This window comes from Caloenas nicobarica, chromosome 5 (assembly GCF_036013445.1).
Source record: "Caloenas nicobarica isolate bCalNic1 chromosome 5, bCalNic1.hap1, whole genome shotgun sequence".
NCBI lineage: Eukaryota > Metazoa > Chordata > Aves > Columbiformes > Columbidae > Caloenas > Caloenas nicobarica.
The window spans coordinates 40591838-40611809 of NC_088249.1; the positions used below are offsets into that span (position 1 = coordinate 40591838).

The 19972-nt window shown below is 39.6% G+C and overlaps 1 protein-coding gene across 1 annotated transcript in view; it reads right to left on the reverse strand.

Annotated features, from left to right (window-relative positions):
- Positions 1 to 19972, reverse strand: part of RTF1 (RTF1 homolog, Paf1/RNA polymerase II complex component) — a 31866-nt gene that overhangs the window by 10956 nt on the left and 938 nt on the right. The window contains 8 exon segments of the mRNA XM_065635502.1: positions 649 to 731; positions 1656 to 1833; positions 2437 to 2572; positions 3405 to 3516; positions 5089 to 5203; positions 7293 to 7497; positions 8998 to 9145; positions 17869 to 17979. Of these exon segments, the coding sequence (XP_065491574.1) occupies positions 649 to 731; positions 1656 to 1833; positions 2437 to 2572; positions 3405 to 3516; positions 5089 to 5203; positions 7293 to 7497; positions 8998 to 9145; positions 17869 to 17979 (1088 nt within the window).

Genomic DNA, 19972 nt, shown 5'->3' on the forward strand with positions numbered 1-19972 from the left:
AGAAGTTATTGAATGTCACAACTGATTCAGGTAAGACTTCTTTTTTACTTCATACTTGCACCCACATGCATTCTCCACATCTTCTTGTTTCTCCCAAATAGTTAATATGTTCTTGTCCTATTTCACCAGGACGTTTTGCATTGTAACAGTTAATCTTCACCTCATGACCCTTACAAAGGCCATAAGAACTGAGAAATCCAATACTACATTTGGCTTCTTCCCTCCAAAGTACCATTTTATGTTGTAACGCATATGCCAGACCCAATCATGTATGCCTTTAAAAATGGTACATATTTCTAACATCTGACTATAACGACAACAGAGAAAAGATTGTAAAAAGTATTGCAAAGCTCAAGAGGCATATAAAAACAATCACAGGTTACCAACACAGACGAATTTCTCAGATGTCAACACAATCACAAGTCCTAGCATGAGATTTTTAAAATAATTTCCATTAGGCCCAAGGAGGAAAAACACCAAACCAAAACAAAACCAACAATACCAAACTCAACCTCAACATTCCAGCAATACATGACATGGCAAGGCTCAGTTTGCTTTTTAGCTCATCTCCAAACCATACACAGAACCTTATTTGCTATGAAAAGGACACCAACTCACAAACTCATGAGAATTACTTTGGTATCTTACCGCAACTGTAATCCTTTGTTTGTCCGTGTACCACCAAGCTGGTAAACCTTTGCAGTCTCTACCACACCAGTTATCTCTGCAACCTACATCAAAGGGTAAAATACACAAGAGAAAGTATGCAAAAGGGGGTTTTGTGTTTCTGGAATATATCTGGCCTATTCAAGCCTTTTCACTAGAAATTAAAAACCTTAACCTAACAATTCTAAAGAGATCAAGGAAAGCAAGACTCTTCAGTGCACATTATCAGGTACTGAATTAATTGCTTCATGCATCACCTTTGAGCTGACAAATTATACCATTTGAACGTTTGATGCAGTTTTTCTATTGTCTCAGTTCAACCTTCCTGACTAAATGGCATACACTTTCTTACTTTTTCTACTTCCTTTTCAATTAACATTGGTTTGGGTTAACATTATGTCCCAAATGAAATACATCAGTGCTGCTCACATGCTAAACACAGCCCCTCTGGGGACCTTTTTAATGCATTTTAGAGAATATTATTGCATCCTATGATTGTGCAGTTACAGCAATGAAACAGAAAAACAAAACTGTGTTCTCAATCACCTTCTCTTTTGAAGTACACTGATGTACTAGAAACAATCTGTAAAAAAAAAAAAAAAAAAAAAACCGAGACCACACAATAACTTGGGAACATTCCCAGAAATAAGGAGTGAATGTTACTCATCCTTACTTGGTCAAAGCAGAGTCCTGAACTCTAGTTTGCAATACAAATGATGAGACAAGAGAGTATGAACCAAAGCTGGAAGAACAGGCTTTGTTAGTGCTCCCTCTCTCTCACTAAATATCTCTCTTCACCTAGCTGGTCCCATAGATTTATTTATTTTTAAACCAGTCTCTTCCACTTCTTTGCCAGCAATTACTTTTTCGAAATGTAAGCAATCTTTTTATGTTAATCACTCAAACAATCACAGGTACCTGAGAATTGCTAAGCTGCAAATATACTATAGCACTATAAAAAGAACTAGATCCCTTGGAACTAAACTCACCCGATAAACGGGTTTGCTGTTGTGATTTCCAATGCCAATTCGGACAAAGCAGCCAGTGACTGTCTTGGCAAAGAAGGGCATATGACACCAGCGTTCCAGCTTGTGTCGCGATAACCGTACTCGGTTCAGTTCTTCAGGCAAGGAAACCGGCTGGGATTTAGGGGGAATTTCTTCTTTCCTGATTTGGGAAAGGTGAGAAGAAATAAAGAAAAATGTAGAGACATAATCACCAGAAAAGGGGTTCTCAGCAAGGTGCAGCATGAGTGCCGGCTATTTATACTACTAGTAAAAGGAATGATTCATCATGCCCTAGTTGACTGTAGATCCAGCGTTCATGAGAAAGGCTTAATGCGAAGTCCCAGATTTGTGACCCACCACCCCTGCTACCAAAAAGCAGAAAGACTCTCACACCAAGGCAGTTTGTAGGCCAGTGCTTTAAGATAAGTCAGCACATACCTCTGCCCTGCTAACATGCCAGGGTGCTGCAGCTGCTAAACTGTAGGACTAAACAAATCTCTGAACAATTGTGTAAATGGGGCTAAAGGTAACAGCAGGGAACTGAAGCTGCAAAACCATCCAAGATAAATCAGTCCCATGTACCATGATATAAAAGCCAAGGACTCAAATTTGAGCAATGCAAGTGTGCCCAGAGGCAAAACAACTTTAGAGACACTTAACTACACCCAAACAAACCTCTAAAACAGCATGTGTCTACATAAAGTAGATCTCTGTTTTTTAACATACGCTTACAGGTAATTATAGTCCAGTGTTTACTACTTACTCTTCCTCTTCATCAGAGGATGAGGATCTGGATGAGCGATCACTTTTCTCACTAGACTTATCATCCTCCTCCTCCTCTTCATCATCAGAGTATACTTCACTAGTTTTTAATGGCTGTTTTTTTGCAAGCAATTCAGCTGTGGGTAGGAGGAGAGAGAACAAGGGAAAGCAAGCTGTAAATCTTTTATGTAAGTTTCCTTTTAGAGCTGAAACTTTATTATTTGGGAAAAAAAATAAAAAGAGGCAGATAGGTGTGAATTTTACACTGGATAAAAGTGCCACGTTCAAAAACACTAGTAAGCTAAGAACTCCATTGTATATATTCAAAGAGAAATCCAAGTATTTAAAAGGATCTTAAATCTCAGTTGTACTTATCTTCAGTCTCCCAACTTGACTGCACATAGCAATACAAGATGGGCATAACAACTGGATGTACGAGATAAAGCTATTATGATGAGATAACTCATCGTTATTTTGCAAGTGAAAAGAAAGCCTCATGTTTGGAGAGCAGCTCAATAGAACCCAGTAGAGTAATACAATGGGTTGCATCGAAAGTCTGTGGCAAGACGGACAAGACGATGTGTCAGTGAAGAAACATGCAAATGTAGAGAAGGTAGCACAAGTACAATAAAAACAGCTTGGATGGTTCAGAGATTAAACAACAGAATTTAAGTGACCAATTCAAATACACAAACTAAACATTACTAAGTGCCATTCAATGGGCTGCAACCAAAGTTTGCTTTGTTTGCAGACCATTCTGGGGAGGGCAGGGGGGAGGAATAGAGCATCGGTGGTACCAAACAATACCCTAGGTGGTCATATTGGGCAACAGACTGAGGAAAATACAGACAGGAAATTCATTCACTCCAAGGTGTAGGGTTGTGGCATTGATTACAAACAGGAAGTAGCACTTTCCAAAAGCTGTAATAATGCCTCAGATATTGTAGCAATAGCAACATGCTTTCATACCTGTTCTGTTCTTCCTTTTCTCTCTTTCTGCTTTTAGCTCCTCCATTGCCTGAGATTTCTTGTCGAGCTTCTCATCCCGCTTTGATCGTCGCTCTTTGTTATGTGACATGACCTAAAAACATGCACAGAAAGACCTTCAACATTAACAGCGGTCCATAAATTGAATGCATTGAACAAAGATTGCTTGCATACTTTGAAAGCTTTTCAAATATAAACTACTAACAAATTTGATTTTGAAAACAGTTTTTTTCAAGTTCATTTTTACAGAAGCTAGGGAGAGGGAAATCCATCTGAAGTATATTTATTTTTTCTAATTCATATCAAAAATAATGAACATATTTACACTTCAACATTTCTGCCACCAAGTTTTAGTCTCAAAACTCCTCCTTAAAAAAAGCACTAGAGAAATAAAATTGAAGTAATTCTGCAACTAATAAGTAACGAGGACAAATTACATCAATATTATTCTCCTTCTGCAAGGCCAAAACAAGGTACCTGTTCTCATTCAGCAGCAAAGAGAAAAGTTATGTTAAAAGATACTTAAAGCAGAAATAAAGTTGAGTGTGAAGTCTGCAATATAGTTCCAAATCTTAAATGTTGTAAGTCTTCTGATATTTTACATTTCTAACAGGTTTATCTGGAATATCAGGTAGCATAGAAAGCAGCTTCTATAATAAGCATAATAGACAGTCACTTGAAGTAAGTCAAAGTAATTTCTAGAAGGCACTGTAAAAGAACTGTGCATAAGATCCTTTTATATATACATATATGTACCTGAGTCTACACATTATGTATTATATATATGGACTATATAAGTTCATACACACACAGAGTTGAGAGGGGTTGGGAGCTAAGATTTAGGTGTTAAACATTTATTTCACCGGAAGATAACAAGGAGTGAATAGCATGCTGAAGATGCTCTCCTCCATTGCAAAAAGACAGAAGGGACAAATGCAAACAATGGACTAGTTCTTAGATGGCTAAAGTTAGGCAAGATGAATCCCATCCCATTCTGGGAGCCCGTCTTCCCAGATTCTATAAACAGTTAAGGGCAAGGTCTTACCCATTTGAAACTACAGCAAATTCAGTCATTTGAAACTACAGTTCAGTTACAGAGGCCTCACCCCCAAAACTGGTATTATCCTCTTTCTACTGGAGGTAGAAAAAACTATAGTACTACTTCTGCTCCTCCTAGCATTCACATTTTTTATTCACACCCCTACCAGCAGAAACTAAGCATTCTTTCCATTGCATGTGCATGCAAAATAATTAAGACAACAGCTGAGCAGTTTCTTGCTCGCTCTCTCAAACTTTCACTTGCAAGAAAGACCATGTATGTAATGTTTCAGACCGAATGACATAAGTTTGGCTAAAGGAATTGTTAAAGGTTGCTTTCCTGTTCTCATATGGGAGGACTATCACAGCAACTCTAGATACAGCTGCAACTTTGCATTTTTCATTAAAAGGAGTTACCAGTGCACCCCTCAGAAGGCCAAAGATGTTAATTTCTTTAAATGAACTGGAAAGGCTAAAGGTAACTTGAACACATAAATGAACTAAATTCTGACCTGCTTACCACACTGTCTGACATTAAGGGAAAACATTAGGGGCAGAGAGAAGCAGCATCCTATCTCCTATTGCCAAGGGAAAAGGGTTTGTTACTAAGGACAGTTCCACTTCCTACCTGGGATTCCTGGATCTGTGTGAGTTTTTTCTTCTCCTGCTCTTCCTCTTGCTTTTTCTTTTTCTCTTTCTTTTCTTTCTTTTTTGCTGTTTTTAGTTTCTTCTTGATTTCAAATCTAGTAGCAGAAATTGAAACAATGTATGAAAGAATGCTCTCCACCTGAGTGAGCAAAGTACCCCTCACGTGCCATCTCAGCTTAACTTGTTAGTAGGCTGTAAGAAGCGCATCCACTCCACTGCTTGCCCCAGACAGATAACCGTCTAATGCTATTCTGTCCCCCATTCCCATCTCCTCTCTTCCTCAAGGAAAATAAGGTGAAGCATAGAAAAGTGCAGGCTTACAGACAGCTAACCTAAAGGGCTGAGGAGATCACACAGGAATGGCTGCCCCCCAGAAATCTGTCCTTACTCCATCTTCATCTTTGCCAGTGTAGTGACCACTGCATGCTGCCTCCAACTCTAAAAACAATTGGCTATTTCACATCATTTGAATCTCAACAGCTAAAAATTTGGTCGTTTAAAGCCACTGTCATGCTAACTTTTTCATGCTTAAACTCCACCTTTCTACTGGCACTGGTTTGTAATAAGAACAACTGCAAAGAAGTCCCAGTGAGTCCTCCTTCAGCAGCTACATTCCGGTCAGACTCAGGTAGTTTCTGCAGTCCAATTTAGACACCTTCATTGCTACTTTCAGGAAATGTGTCACCCTGAAATCTTATTTTCAGCCACTGTATTCAGAAGAATACTGATTTCGCTGGAATTGTCCTGTGACTGAGATTCCACTGCACCATGGACTGGTCATTGCTTTAGTGAAGTGTGCATATGGACAAACACAAGAAAAAAAAATTTACTTAACTTCCAATAACTGAAATTCAAGATGTGTTATCCACATCCATATTATACAGTCCATTCTTCTTCAGTCCTTTACACCTGGATTTTGTAGACAAGAAACTGAAGTGCCTGATGAGCTTGTTGCCCTTTATGACTTTAATGAGGTATAACGCACAGGGCACAGGCATTGTATCACATGCAATGTTGGTCGTAACCCAATGAACTCACAGCACAATGTACACACAAAGAGCAAGACAGCATTTCGAAAGATTCAGCTTACCATGAAGTTAAATAACTACCCCTCACCACCACCCCCTTAGTTCTACCTGCCAACATCTTTACATAGAACAGGACAAACTCGTTTAATATTGAATCAGTAACTCAAGCTTAGATTGTTCAGCTTGTTTTTATCAAGTATTCTCCAGCGTTCATTCTAAAAGAAAGACATTCAGTTACCATGGAACAGTGAAAGCAATTTAAAATATGGTGTCCTTCCATCTGATCTAAATCCAGTCTTTCACTCATTTTGATCCCTTTGAGGAGAACAGCAAACTGAAGAAGACACTGAAAGTAGTATTAACACCACAGACAGGCAGTGCTCTAACTGTGGCTTGGACAAATGGACAGTCTGACAGCAGCTTGTATTGACAGGATTTACTCAACACATGTCAGTCCTCTAGAGAAATTTCTCAGTAAGTGAGAAAAGAGAGGTCACTGAAGAGGGAAGAGACTGGAGAAAACTTGACCCACACATGCTAAATGTTTCTGTTAGATACATGACAAGAAAAATACCTTTACTACAAGGAAGTTGCCTGACAGGACAGTGTTATAGTAACAAACCAACCCACACCAACTAATGTAGAAATCCACGAATGACAGATCCAACACCACTCCTCATTATTTCAGTATTTCTCTTCTATTAGGACCCCAAGCAGCTTCACATGCATATAGAGGCAACCCTAACACTGCTCTGTACTTCACCACTGTTTTCTGAAAAATTCCAGCAGCTCATATACATCTTACACTTTGCCTTTTTCCAAAGTATCAACATGTGACAGCTAATACAAAAAAGACAGAAGAGAAAGCAGTCCTGACTGTCTGGCATCCAGTGTGCAAAGTAGTACTATGGCTACAACAGTAGCTGACAGAACCACATGTATTCAACAGCTGAGAAACTTTCAGAAACTGACTTTTACAAGAACACGCAGAATTCCTGTGGTGCGCTTCTCGACTAGCTCCAAGGACTGATTACGCAAAAACTTAATTCACTTCATAGTGCTCAGTGGTTGGATCCCAAACATGAGAGCATGGTTAGCATTTCTCCACAGAGCCTATATGAATTTTCTACCAAACATCAACAGATATAAAATTCACCTTCTCTTTAGCACTTCTCTCTTCTCTATCCGGTTAAACAGCTCCTGCTCTCTCTCCTTTTCTGTCATTTGTTCCAGTCGAGCTCGGTCTTCTTCATCTCCCATCAGATCTTCTCCATAGCCATCATGGAATTCCTCATCTTCAGATGAAGAATCTGAATCTGAGCTAGATGAGGAGCTGTTGCTTTCCGAGTCAGAGACTTCTCCTGAAACAAAAACACATGGCAGTGAGATTCACCTTGGGCAGAGCCCAAACACTTCATTGTAGCATGTTAGCAAAGGATATCGAGAATGAATTTTACACTCCTCTTCCACTATACTAAAAGCATACATATAATGTAAACTAAACCCAGGAGTAAATACTTTATTATTGTAAGATACGCATGCTAAAAAATTATGAAATGAGTGGTACTACATGTAAAAACAAATGGAGTTATAAGAAAAAGTTCTTAGTAGAACAAACAAACTTTAGGAGGCCTTTTGGTTAGTGTGTTAGGGTCTTAATGTTACATTTCTATGCCTATTGACTTATGACCTTGAGAAGTCATTTGTACATCCATAACTTTATAAGTGTGTGTGCACACCTCAAATGCCGCTATTAACTGCCACCAATACTCCTCATTATAGCAACCCGAAGAACCAAAATTTGTTATTTAGACTGCAACACTACAAATTGCCACATCACAAGATAAAGTTGGAACACACTACCCTCAAGACGGGCAAGGGCGTAATGCTAGCTCCATTACTCTAACAAGCCCTCCCAGTTAAACACAGGCTTAGGGAACAGCTGGTTCCCCAATAATATTGGGTAACACCACCTTTACACTTGATCCAAGTCCAAGTGCTTTGATTATCTCACCTAATCGACTACGTTACAGCAAATCACAAAAGCAGACATTAGGATTCTTTCTTTGACTTTCATTCTCCCCTCAGTAATTCTGGAAACTTCCAGCTTTGCAAGCTTACACCATGAAAAACCTTGATTTCTGTGCACCGATATATAAATGTTCAATCATTTCATGCTTGGTCTGCCTCCGCTGTGCTTAATATACTTAAAACTGTAGGCTCCTTCATATTCTTTCTTAACTTTTTTTAGTATCAACTGACATCGCAACTAACCACCTGCAAACCTCCATAGGCATGATGAAAACAGGAAAGAACACAAGAAGTTTGCCCAGCATTGGAACAGATTCAATATTCACGTAAAAAAATTCTGACGAAGTTACAGTAATGATTTTTCTTCTTCCATGTCACTATAAGCGTGCAAGAATCCCAATTCAGAGAAAATGCATTCAAGATGAGATCCTATTTACATCACGCAACACTACACACCTCTCCTTTTGTCATCACAAGAAGTTTGGGAAGGGAAAAATACATCAATGGAAATAAAAGCAAATGCTACCCACACTGCAGATGGGACATGCTAGAAGGAAAAAAATAATTTTCCAGGAGAAAGTCAAGTAATGAAACATGCCATACTTTCTTCAGTTGTTGCATTTGTAATGGAGTGCCTACAGCAATGCTATACTGAATTACATGCACTTCAAGCCATGGCAAGTTTAATAGTCATCCAGACTACTGGTTACACAAAGGAACTCTTTGAAGGCAGTCTTTAACAGCACCATTTAACATCACTCTTCAGTGTGCACAAAGGGGTAACTTCACTGGGAATTACACTGTAAGTAGAGGCACATGTGTTATCTTACCCTCTTCAGGTGCTGAGCTCTCAGCCGAGCTGTCTTTATCTGAGCTGCCTGAAGAGGCAGCTTTGTTCATCTGTTTCTTCATGGCTCCTTTCTTCTCTGCCTTACCCGCTTTTCCCTTTTTTTTGTTTTTAGAACCTCCAACAGTCCACTGCAAAGAAAGAACCAAGAAAGGGATCATGAGACACAAACATCACTTTTTTTCCCCTCATACAAAACACTGGAGTTAAAACAACTGAGAAACAGCCTAAAACCTGACAGCAACAAATCAATCCTACAAGGTAAAAAAAAGAAAATAAAAAGAAAAGGAAGCCAATATGAAACTTATTAAATGAAAACATTTTACAAGGTTTTTTGGGCTTGGTGGGCTGCAATGTTGTGTGGTTGTTTCAGGCTATTTCTTAATTAAAAAAATCAGTTATCAGTGCAAGACAACAATTGGTAGGATAGTCCTTTCAAAAACAATGAAGATTTCAGAGTCTGCAATATTCGCCAGTAAAATAATTTTAAACAACTGTCCAACTGCATTTGGAAAGCTTAGCTTCAGTTTACTACTATTAAACAGAAGCAGCAAGAGGTGTTTCCAAAACTAGTTAATTCAACAGCAGATTTTAGATTTCTTGAAAGCACACCAATTACACATGAGAGTCTTTCCAACATCTGAGTTTTACCAGGAGTACATGGCATCTGCATTTTTATGCAACAAAACAATAGCGTAATCGCTCACAGACAGTAATGCCACTGCCTGCATCTATGTACATAAGTAGAATCAAATCAGAATCGCAGAGGTCTGGAAAAAAAAAGAATCAAATGTCAAGTCTTAATTTTAATTTTCTCTTAACATCATATCCTCAATTTACTTAGACTGCACTTTCCAAGTACAGGACTTATACCACCACACAGATGGGTAACAACTTAAATCCCAACATCCTAGGAGAAGAGCCAGTATTTACCTTAGAGTGTGACTTCTTATTTGCATTTTTGCATTGTCCCACGTAAAGCCACAGAACAGAACTGATAAGGATTGCCTGTGTATTATTTTAAGGCTTTACAATATTTTGCACTTCACTACCTCACTTCTCCAGGCGCAAGACCTTCATGCATAAGACAGTTTCCCTCTAAATAAATATATGTATTTGGACTGTTATCCTCTTCATACCTGTACATTACTCATCCTTCATGCACATCACCACCTGTTCAAGCATGCAGTCTACTAAAAAATATATGCCTAACTCAAATGAGCAAACACTCCTTGCATAATGGAGATATTGTGCTCGAAACTATTTTAACTAGGAAAAACTTTAGATTTGACCTCAGGTGCACACAAACTTCAGGCTTCTCACCCAACCAACCCTCCTGGGGTACAAATTAAGTCCATTCCTGCAGGCAGTAATCATTCCATCAAATTTGATGACAACTTCTGCCTGATTAGGCACCATCTTCAGAGAACCCTGGTGTTCAAATATTCTAAATTAAACTCAGTGGAGTACTTAGAAGCTACTACCTGATATCTACTAATATCTTTAGAATTTCCTAGATTTTGATTGCTCTCACATCCAGCCTTGTACCTTCCATATTACCACCTGCGTATTCAAAAGTATCTGTCAAAGGCCAGGTGGAAGTTTTCTCTCCTGAGGTAAAAGTACAGCTCTCTAGTGGTGAGCCTCCAATTGCAGCCCATGCCATATGCAGTTAGCCCAGTCTGTTATGGTCTATAGGACAGGTAAGAAACTGCACAGAAAGCATTTGACTGTATCAGCCTGTGCTTGCACTCAAGTCTTTACTGGCTTCCACATTAAGGTCTTACTTGTTCAGTGTTTCAATACTGCTGCCTAATAATATTCCTGGTTAACTATGCCCATGTAAATGAGTTAAGAACAAGCTTCTACCCTGTCTGAACCTGCTCAAACCTCAATGTTAAGGACTCACCTCCTAGGTATCACAGAAAAGTGCATTTCTGCTATTTGTTGAAGAGCTCACCTACTGCCAGCACACCAGTGAAAACACAACAGTGACAAAGTGAAACTGAGCATTTAGCAGGGACCAGCAGAGCCCCCTGAACCAGGGATGCAGAGGTGCCTACTGCCCAGAGCTCTGCCACTTCTTTTCCATGTTCTAACACTGAATTATACCTTACATCAGCATGCTGTTTAGCAAAGAAGCACAGAGAAAGCCATAGTATACACCACAGTTATATCAAGACCTTGAGAAGTCATGCCAGGATGAAAGAAGTTAAGATCAGACAAAACCAGCAGGACTTTCAGCTGTTAATAAAATGTTTAATAGCTGTAGATACCTGCATTATAGATCACCGTTCTCAACCTTTGATTCACAAGCAGAATTGTGGAAAAAAACCTGGGTCCGGGATGATGGGACCGAAGAGAAAGCTGTGTGACAACCTCTTCAGCAACAACAAAAAAGTAATTTAAAAAATCTGCCCTAAACTAGGAAATTTTGCTTTGTTTTTTTAGGTACCTGCTGGACATTACACTTCGTCTCACTTTTGTTTATGCAAGTGACCTCTACATCTTTTAAGTCATAATAACTGCTTGTCACCTTCCGGTTTCAGTGCTGTCACGAAGCCAAATTCTTCCTCATCCAACTCAGGTGCTTCAGGGGTTATTCAACTACCTCAATCTCTCATGAATGCCTGGTCATTCCTGGTACCACTACAGGACAAGACAATGGTTTGAGCAACCCTTAAGGACAAATAAATCATCAAAATCAGGACATAGTCAGCACGAGGCTCTTCTAGGCTCACAGGTTGCTCTGCAGGCTCAGGGACCATCAATTGTCATTTGGACACTGAATGACCATTCTGTATTGTTCAGAGAGAGACTAGCCAACGTCACATTTCTTCTTACAGCAAAGGAAGATCTAACAGAGGTCTTCTTAGCAGGTCTGTTGCAGGGGGAGAGGGGAAAACAATGCTGGAAAGCCATGGCAACCTGCAGTCCCAACCAGAGTCTTGAGCCCCTTCCTCATGCTCTAACTCACCCATGGAGATCAGAAAGGAAACAACATGTCTGCACATAACATCAAGTAAAAATGCACACACTAGTATAGTCAGAAATGTTTGTTCTGTTTCCCTCATCCCCACGCACCTCAAAGAGCAAACAATAACTGTATTTTCCAAAATCTGTCCTCTACTGCAGCTTCTCCAGGTTCCCTTTTCCATGTCCAGTCAGACAGAGTAAGTCAACACTTCTCACACACTTTCCATGACTATAACATCTCCTCTAAACAGCCCCTTAATTCACTGCTGCCTCCTCAGCCACCATCTGGAACCCTCAATGGTTCCAGACACACAGCAAGTTAATAAACCCATGCAGAAGTGTGCTGCCACATGGCTTTCTGCTTATTGTTTGGTACTGTCACACAAGAGAGCTTTATGGTTCATTCACAGGAAGTAGCCAGAAGAGCATTTCAATTTTCCCTCTCGCTTCAAAGGTTCACAGTGCTAATAGCTCGCATGTTTCCCCCAAGTCCAACTTAAGCCACCATACCCAGAGTGGACTGCCAATAACCAAAAAAAACCAACACCAAACCCAACACATTAGAAATCAGCCAGATTTAGAAGTCAGCTTCTACAAAATCAAATACACGAAATGACTGAAGAAAACCATTTATAGCTCAGCAAACCTGGAACATATTTCCACTAGGGAGATGAAATGAGATTGAGGAGAGCAAAAAAAAAAAAAAAAAAGAAAAAAGTGAGCTCTGAGAGTGCAATAAGCATACTAATTGTCTTACCCTCACTGCTCAGTCACTATTTTCTTCTATTCACGCAGTACCTAAACACATTATTCACTGAGATTTTATTTTGCAAATAAGTATTCTCCCTGCTTCTTTTTTTTTTTTTTTCTTTTTTACATCACACCAAACAGAGATGCAAAAGCAAGGTTACCATCCTCTCCTTGCCATATCCTTCCCTCCTAGATAGGGCAAAGGCAAAATTACAAGCCACAACATCAAAGCAAAACCAGTCCCTTACCAATGTGCTCCTTTCCTAGGCCACATAAACTTAAATGCCATGACAACATGACAGCTTAAGAGTGCCAAGGTACATAACATTAGCCCAGCTTATAAACTTTCAACCATTCTCCTCCACTCATACAGGGAAACAAAAGGCAGCCCTCCAGGCAAGTCATCAAAACTGCAGTTTCAGCCTGTCCGAAGACAACAGCAGGCAGTGCAGATATGAAGATAAGACAGCATTTACTGTCTTCAGGGTTTCTCAAAGCTGGGAGAACTCTGGAGACAGCAGACCAAGAGCTACAAGGAAGAAAATCTTATCTACCACCTAAGTTTAAGTTGTAAATAAAAAGCCCCTGTTACCTTTCCTGCTTTTTGAGGTCTGCACTTGCCATTCGGATGCATCAAACACCTTCACAGTGACAACAAGCCTAACAATTAGAAAACTTAAAGGACCATTTTAGACATAAGGAGACTGAAGGTGTCAATAACAAAATGGAAAGCAGATAAACAAACAAACACCTTCTGAAGCCACAGAAGGAGCTGTCCCAGGAAATGGCTGAAAAAGAAGGCTTCACAGGCCAAAATATCACCAGACACCTGATCCAACCTCATTGTCTGAGTACAGCTCAAAAGAGCTCATAGAAAGGTAACTGAAAAAAAAAAAAATCTGCCTATAGTAGGTTGAAATTCAGTTTAAGCAGCAAGTTAAAATTTGTTCTAACAGTACTTTGAGGGGTCCATGTGCTGAAAAATGGCAAGAATCTCTGAGTGACAACATTGAGATGGTAGTTACCAAATGGCAACGAAGACACACTCTCTGTAATCAAAACAAACTTGGGCATGGTACTGGCTCTGAAAACCTGCAATGTTTTATTTCAGAAGCCTGGGCCAAACAGCTGGAGATGGCAATAGCTATAAAACACTTGGTCAACAAGTGCCTTGCATAGCTGTAGCATCACCAGCCAGCAAGCATAATCCAGACTAACAAAAGCTTAATAACTTCTCTAGACACTAGATAGTGCCTTATAACTGAATTGTTGTCAGTAAAAACTGCTCCCTGGGTACAAAGGAAAATTTCATTCAGTGAAAAAAATTTAAATAAAATCAGACTCACGGAGGTACTGGAATTGAATGTATACTTCTGGAGCAACTTGCTCCACTTCAGAACTCGTGTACACTCTCATACCACATAACTTCTGGGGACCTGATTTATTCCCATGCTAGTTTGCAATTTAAAGAAACTACCTGGAGACCAACTTTTATACCTGTTTTGTCCACAACTGGTTTGCATTACATCTTTGGCATGCCAGCCTCCATGTAATTAGCCTGCGCTATTCAGATTTGCACTTGCACTTTCTTTGGCATGGGAGGAGTAACAGCATCTCTCCTCCTTAAGGAGAGCTTTACTATTCTGCTCTTTAACAGCTGAAGCAAACTGCCTCTACGGAAAGTCAAAATTACAAAGTGCACTGCCTATATAGCTATGTATAGGAAGATTAAAGCACAGCCCATTTCGAATTTCTTAAGCCTGAAAAATGTATGGCAAAGGTCTCACAGGACTGGAGAATGCACTCATTCTTGAGGGCCTAATTAAGCAGCATTGGGAAATAAAAGCACACAAGGGAGGAAGACATTTAGCATTGTAATCTGCACAAACCTACAAAAGACATCCCCAAAACAGAAGAAACATATACAGTTTTCTGCTAACCTATGGTTTACTAGAGTGCTCCAAATTGAAGTGCAGTAAACAGATCCAAACTTTCAAACCCTTTCCTCATAAAGGGGACATAAAGCCTCCTAGGCTGACTGCTATTCAAGACTAACTTCCTCACTGGCTGTATGACCACTGTTCACCTTTTCCTCTGTCCCATAGCTCTTAACAAAATCTTCATCTACGCCATTTCCTACTGAATCTGCATATTTTCAAATAATGGCCTAAACAGAAATTCCTCACTAAACTCCAGACTAGTACCAAGTATTCATCATATAACTTTTCTCATCCTGGAATTACCTTCTGCTATGACCCTACAGCTGTTAAAAGGCACAACCAAAATCCTCACGACATGAGAATGGGTGTAGATGGATTCACAGATTTAGATCAGCATTGCTAACAACAAACTTTACAAAAGAAAGAAACAGAAGCTCCTACAGCATTATGGCCTTCTGTCTAATCTACACTGATGTTAGTGAAGTTGTTGCAGAAATCATCCAGGCTTCATCATGCAATGCAAATTATTCTCTTAGCATAAGCAAAGATGCCAGGATAAAAGAAGAGCAAGAACCCAGAATTAATCTAGTGCAACTGAGAAACACCATCCGTACAATGTCTTCAATAAGCAATGAGGGCACCTTGTGGACACAGATACCTCTAGCCCGAGTAGTAACTCGGCTAACACCAAACTGGTTACATGGGATGCTGAGCTCTTGGGTAGTCACGGCCACACGTTGCTCCACAGCTAAAGGAACTGTCTGTCTCCACATCTGTATCCAGCTTAGTACATCTCTTTGTGAAGGTGGTACTTCTTATTGCAAAGCCCTGCAGTCATTGCTATTTATTAGTTGTCGGAACAACAGTTCATATTTAATTGAGTCATGCATGTTCCACAGACCCACCAGAAGACGGTTCAGAGCATCCTTCCTATTTCACTGCCTGCAACTCATCTTCAGTCCCTTGGCTGGGTAATTTGATTCAGCCCACACAGGTACTTAAAATGTTACAGAACCCTGCATCTACACCACGAACAGTCGATGTGGCTATGAGCTTTCACAGAAGCATATTCTCAGAAAGGCACATAAAATATATCATTAAAGATCTACTGAAATCCCTTGAGCACCACTGAATAGATGTGGCATGATTTGTACATGCTGTTACTCTATAATTCCAAAACACATTGCCTTTCTCTTCCCAATACCCCCCCGAAACTTTCCCCCTTTAGAAAAAGGCAGAATGCAGTGTTAGACTCTGAAGCAGAGATTCAGCCTCCTTTCCTGTACACGGAACATAGTGACAATCCCAGAACATTTAGCACTTGCCAGGAATCACAAAGGATCTACACACTACAAAACCTGCATGGAAGCAAATGGGTATGATTAAGCTAATTTGCCCAGGGCAACAGTTTCCATGCTTTTGCCTCAAGGTCCTCATCTTGCAGGAAGACCAGTAAGATAATTTCAACATTTAGACCCCCTCTCCCAGCACTCAAGGTTGAACAAAGGTCAAACTAACCACAAGAACACTGATTAAAACCAAAGTTGTTTGAGCAGTAGTGTAGTCAAGCCTAGGGATGCACAGAACTGAACGACTGGCAGAAGCAGAACCGTCATAACTCAGCCTGTCTCCCCCTGCTGTGACAAGCAGCAGTTCCAAATGCATATTTCAGGCACAGGAATAGAAGCAAATGTCCTAATTACCTCCTCTCTAAATCTTTTTCCTCTTGCTACATGGAGGTCAGAAAGAACACAGTATCAATTAGAAATGATACACAGATTAGAAAGTATCAAATGCACATAGTGCAATAAAAGTAACTACTGCCATCTACAAGGTCTGTGCAAATTTGTCATATTCTACATAAAACAGATAGAAAACTTGCTCTCCACACTTAAGTCTACTTTTCCAGACAAGCTGGTCTCCACACACCTTAGAATAAATAAGCTGCGTGCCAGCAGATTAGAACACACAGTGACAAACTGAGTGGTCACCCAATATCAAACCTAATATCTAGTCCATTCATAATTGTCTCTCTCCTTACATTTTAAGCATATTTTAGATACAAGAGTCTTTTTATTATTTATTTTTTAAGGAATGGGATTGAAACAGAGTTCCAAGCGTATTTATTTCAAAAATGTCTCAGAGAGAAAACTAAACCACGTGTTCTTTACACTTACTGGAAGAACTCTGCTACACTACCAAAGACTTAACAGCTAATAGTTTATCATTTGCCTACCCTATTGGTCTTCAAATTGTTACAATGAATAATCCTTCCTCTACTTTCAGCAAAACCCACCCCAAACAGCTCCCTGTTAAATTTTTAAGAATTAACAGAATAAAGAACCTCTCTAAATTGCACAGAAAGCTTGCAAAAGACATTTGTAACCTTTCAAGAAAATGTTTTTATTCAAATATCTGACTGGCCTGTTTGTCAGTTCCTCTGTTTTAGTAAGTTGATTTCAATTTTCATTTATAGATGAAAGCAGATATTTTAACCAGTTTTAGAATGTAGTACAAGAACAAACAATAAAACCAAATATATCAGGTAAGAACTGGTGTACGAGGAATTGACAAAATCCCAGGACAAAGTAATTCTAAATTCTTCCTTGCCTTGCTTTCTTCAAAACTGTCTATAAAAACACACTCTGTTGCATGTTCAAATGACCTGACAAGCTAGTTCACAGTAGAGTTCCTGGAGAATCAAAGTAGCTAAACAGAACAGTTTTATCACCTGTAAAATAGTACCCCTAGCCTTGACCCTTTTCCTGTCTGGGGAAGGAAGCCCTTTTCTGAAGCTGAAAACCTCTCTCCCTTGAATGCAGAGTCCAGGTTTAGCAGCTTCACAGCTACTTCAACCACAAGCACTATAAAGGAAAAACACTAGTTCTAAGTAGGCAGATCACCAGACCACATGAACATGGGATTAAACAGGCAGTCGTCTTTTCTACAGACCTTCAGACTATTTTGTATGGAGTTACAATTCAAAGCATATTAATTACAAGGAAAAAAAAATTATTTCTGAGTACACATCCTCTGGGCTTAATGCGTATCCATCCATGCCATGGATGGTCAGTCCCACTTTATGAAGTCAACAGGCTAAATATACTGTATGATAAATACACTTTCACTGCTTAGCTAGAATCAGACAAATAACCCACAGTAAGTTCACTGATAACATGACAACTCACCTCATCGTCACTGTCTGACGTCTCAGAGTCTGAAGATGCTGTAGGTTTGCTCACAGGTGGCTCCTTTTCTTCTGAGTCACTGCGTTTCCGTTTGGCCAATGACAAGAGCTCCTGGTGTGAAAAATAAACCATTTATTTTAAAATGTCATAATTAGTTTTACCAACTCAGGTCAGTGCACATGCGCCTTCTCTGTGACACTTGAGCACATTCCAGTAATATGATTATCCCCACTGATTAAAGAACAAAGTCTGCTTGTGTTTCATAAATACATATACACACAGACAATTTTAATACAACGGGATACTACAAAAGGATTTTGAGGATAACAAGCTAGAAGAAGTAAACACAACTACCATTACTTTCTTGGTATAAATGACATAAGACAAATCACTTTCAGAGACATGTCCAGGTCGGTTTTATTTGGATTAGGTAATAATTCAAAAACATCCTAACTACAATGTGTAGCATTAACCCAAATAGCCAAATGCTACTAGAGAGCACCTCCTTCTTCCAAGCAAAATAGATGTTTGCAATTATACACTTTAAAAGTGAAATACTTTAGGCCTCACCACAATGTCATGGCTGACAATATTTAGTCAGCCTGTTCAATTCCTTTTCACTGTCCCTACATACCACAGAATGCAATTAAAGCTTTGGATGGACACAGATCAGGCATCGAGCCCAAAGTCTGAGAAACTAAGTAGAGCTGTTTCTCCAAAGGAAACATTTGCAAAGGCAACACATACCAGCATAAAGAACTAAATGGCTCTCAAATAATCTCATCATCTGCTCTTCATAGCTTGTTCAGATGATACAAGCGGTATCATAAAACAAACATTTCTGAAGCTACATTACTGTCTTTGTAGTCTGTGACACATAATTTATTCTTAAAAACATTGCTCTGGGGCTGATGAACCTCAGCTATGAGTAGAAATACAGTCATATCAAATTCTGCAGTCTTCGGAAGCCAATACTAGATTGGTTGGCATCAGCTTTACAACTGGAAGACCATCTCCACAGCAAACGGATTACAATTTAGTACCTCAAATGAGAACATAAACACTGCAGAAACTGACGGCCTAGACTAGTTATCAACAAAGAGACCTTCCATTAATAAAGGCATTTTACAAACCATGCTCTGAAGAAGGCATGCAACATCAACAGAGCACATTCGTACAATTAACGGTTCTCTTTAGGAAGCTCCTAATGTCTTCTACAATCTTTTCCAGAATTTCTCTCTCTCAACTGTCTCTAAGTAGTCCTTCAAGCCAGATTACCTTCCTAGATGGTATCTTGGCATATTTACCACTACTTTTATGCCAAGCAATTTTCCTTCTTTCTTTCTATCCTCGTTCTGTTTCCCAAGATACTATATTAGTAAGACTTCTACTCCTTTGATTCAACAAGCCTAGATTGCCAAGTGAAGCCATCAAGCATTGAACCTACAGGGGCCTCACTCAGTATACTCTCATCCTTAAATCACACCACGAATACACTGCTTCCCTGGTACCTAATCTTCATCCCTGCACATACATATTCCTGCTGTTATAGTTGCTACAAACAGCTCAGTGGATGGGGAAGCACCTGTTAGTCAGCTACAGATGCAGATGCATTCTTCCGGGGAATGACGGAACAGACACAGAACCATGCGGCTACTCCTACCATCACTCTGAGTGCCTGATCTATGCTAGGGCTAGTCTAACTCCTTCTATTTTCAAGCTCTGAAGAAACTACAAAACTAATATATGAGTGGTGAGTGTTGGCAGATCTAAAGACTCTAGAGGCATGCAAGATCAACAATGTCAGGGCATGCTCTGCTTCAGTATATTTGTGAAACGGAGCCTCTGATTTGATTTTTCTGAAGCTCCAAGCTGCAAAAATATTTTTAAGTGTTTGGGAAGGCTTTTTATTGCAACATAGCAACAGCTTTGACACCAAAAACCCTGAAGGTCCAGCACATAAATTACATCAGACATGTAGGCTTCAGCACAGTTAACCAGCCAAACCTCTCCCAGCACTGCCATACAAGCTGCAACACACTTCACCTATAATGTCTTTATGTACCATTTGAATCACATCATCAACACCTGGCAACACCAAAAG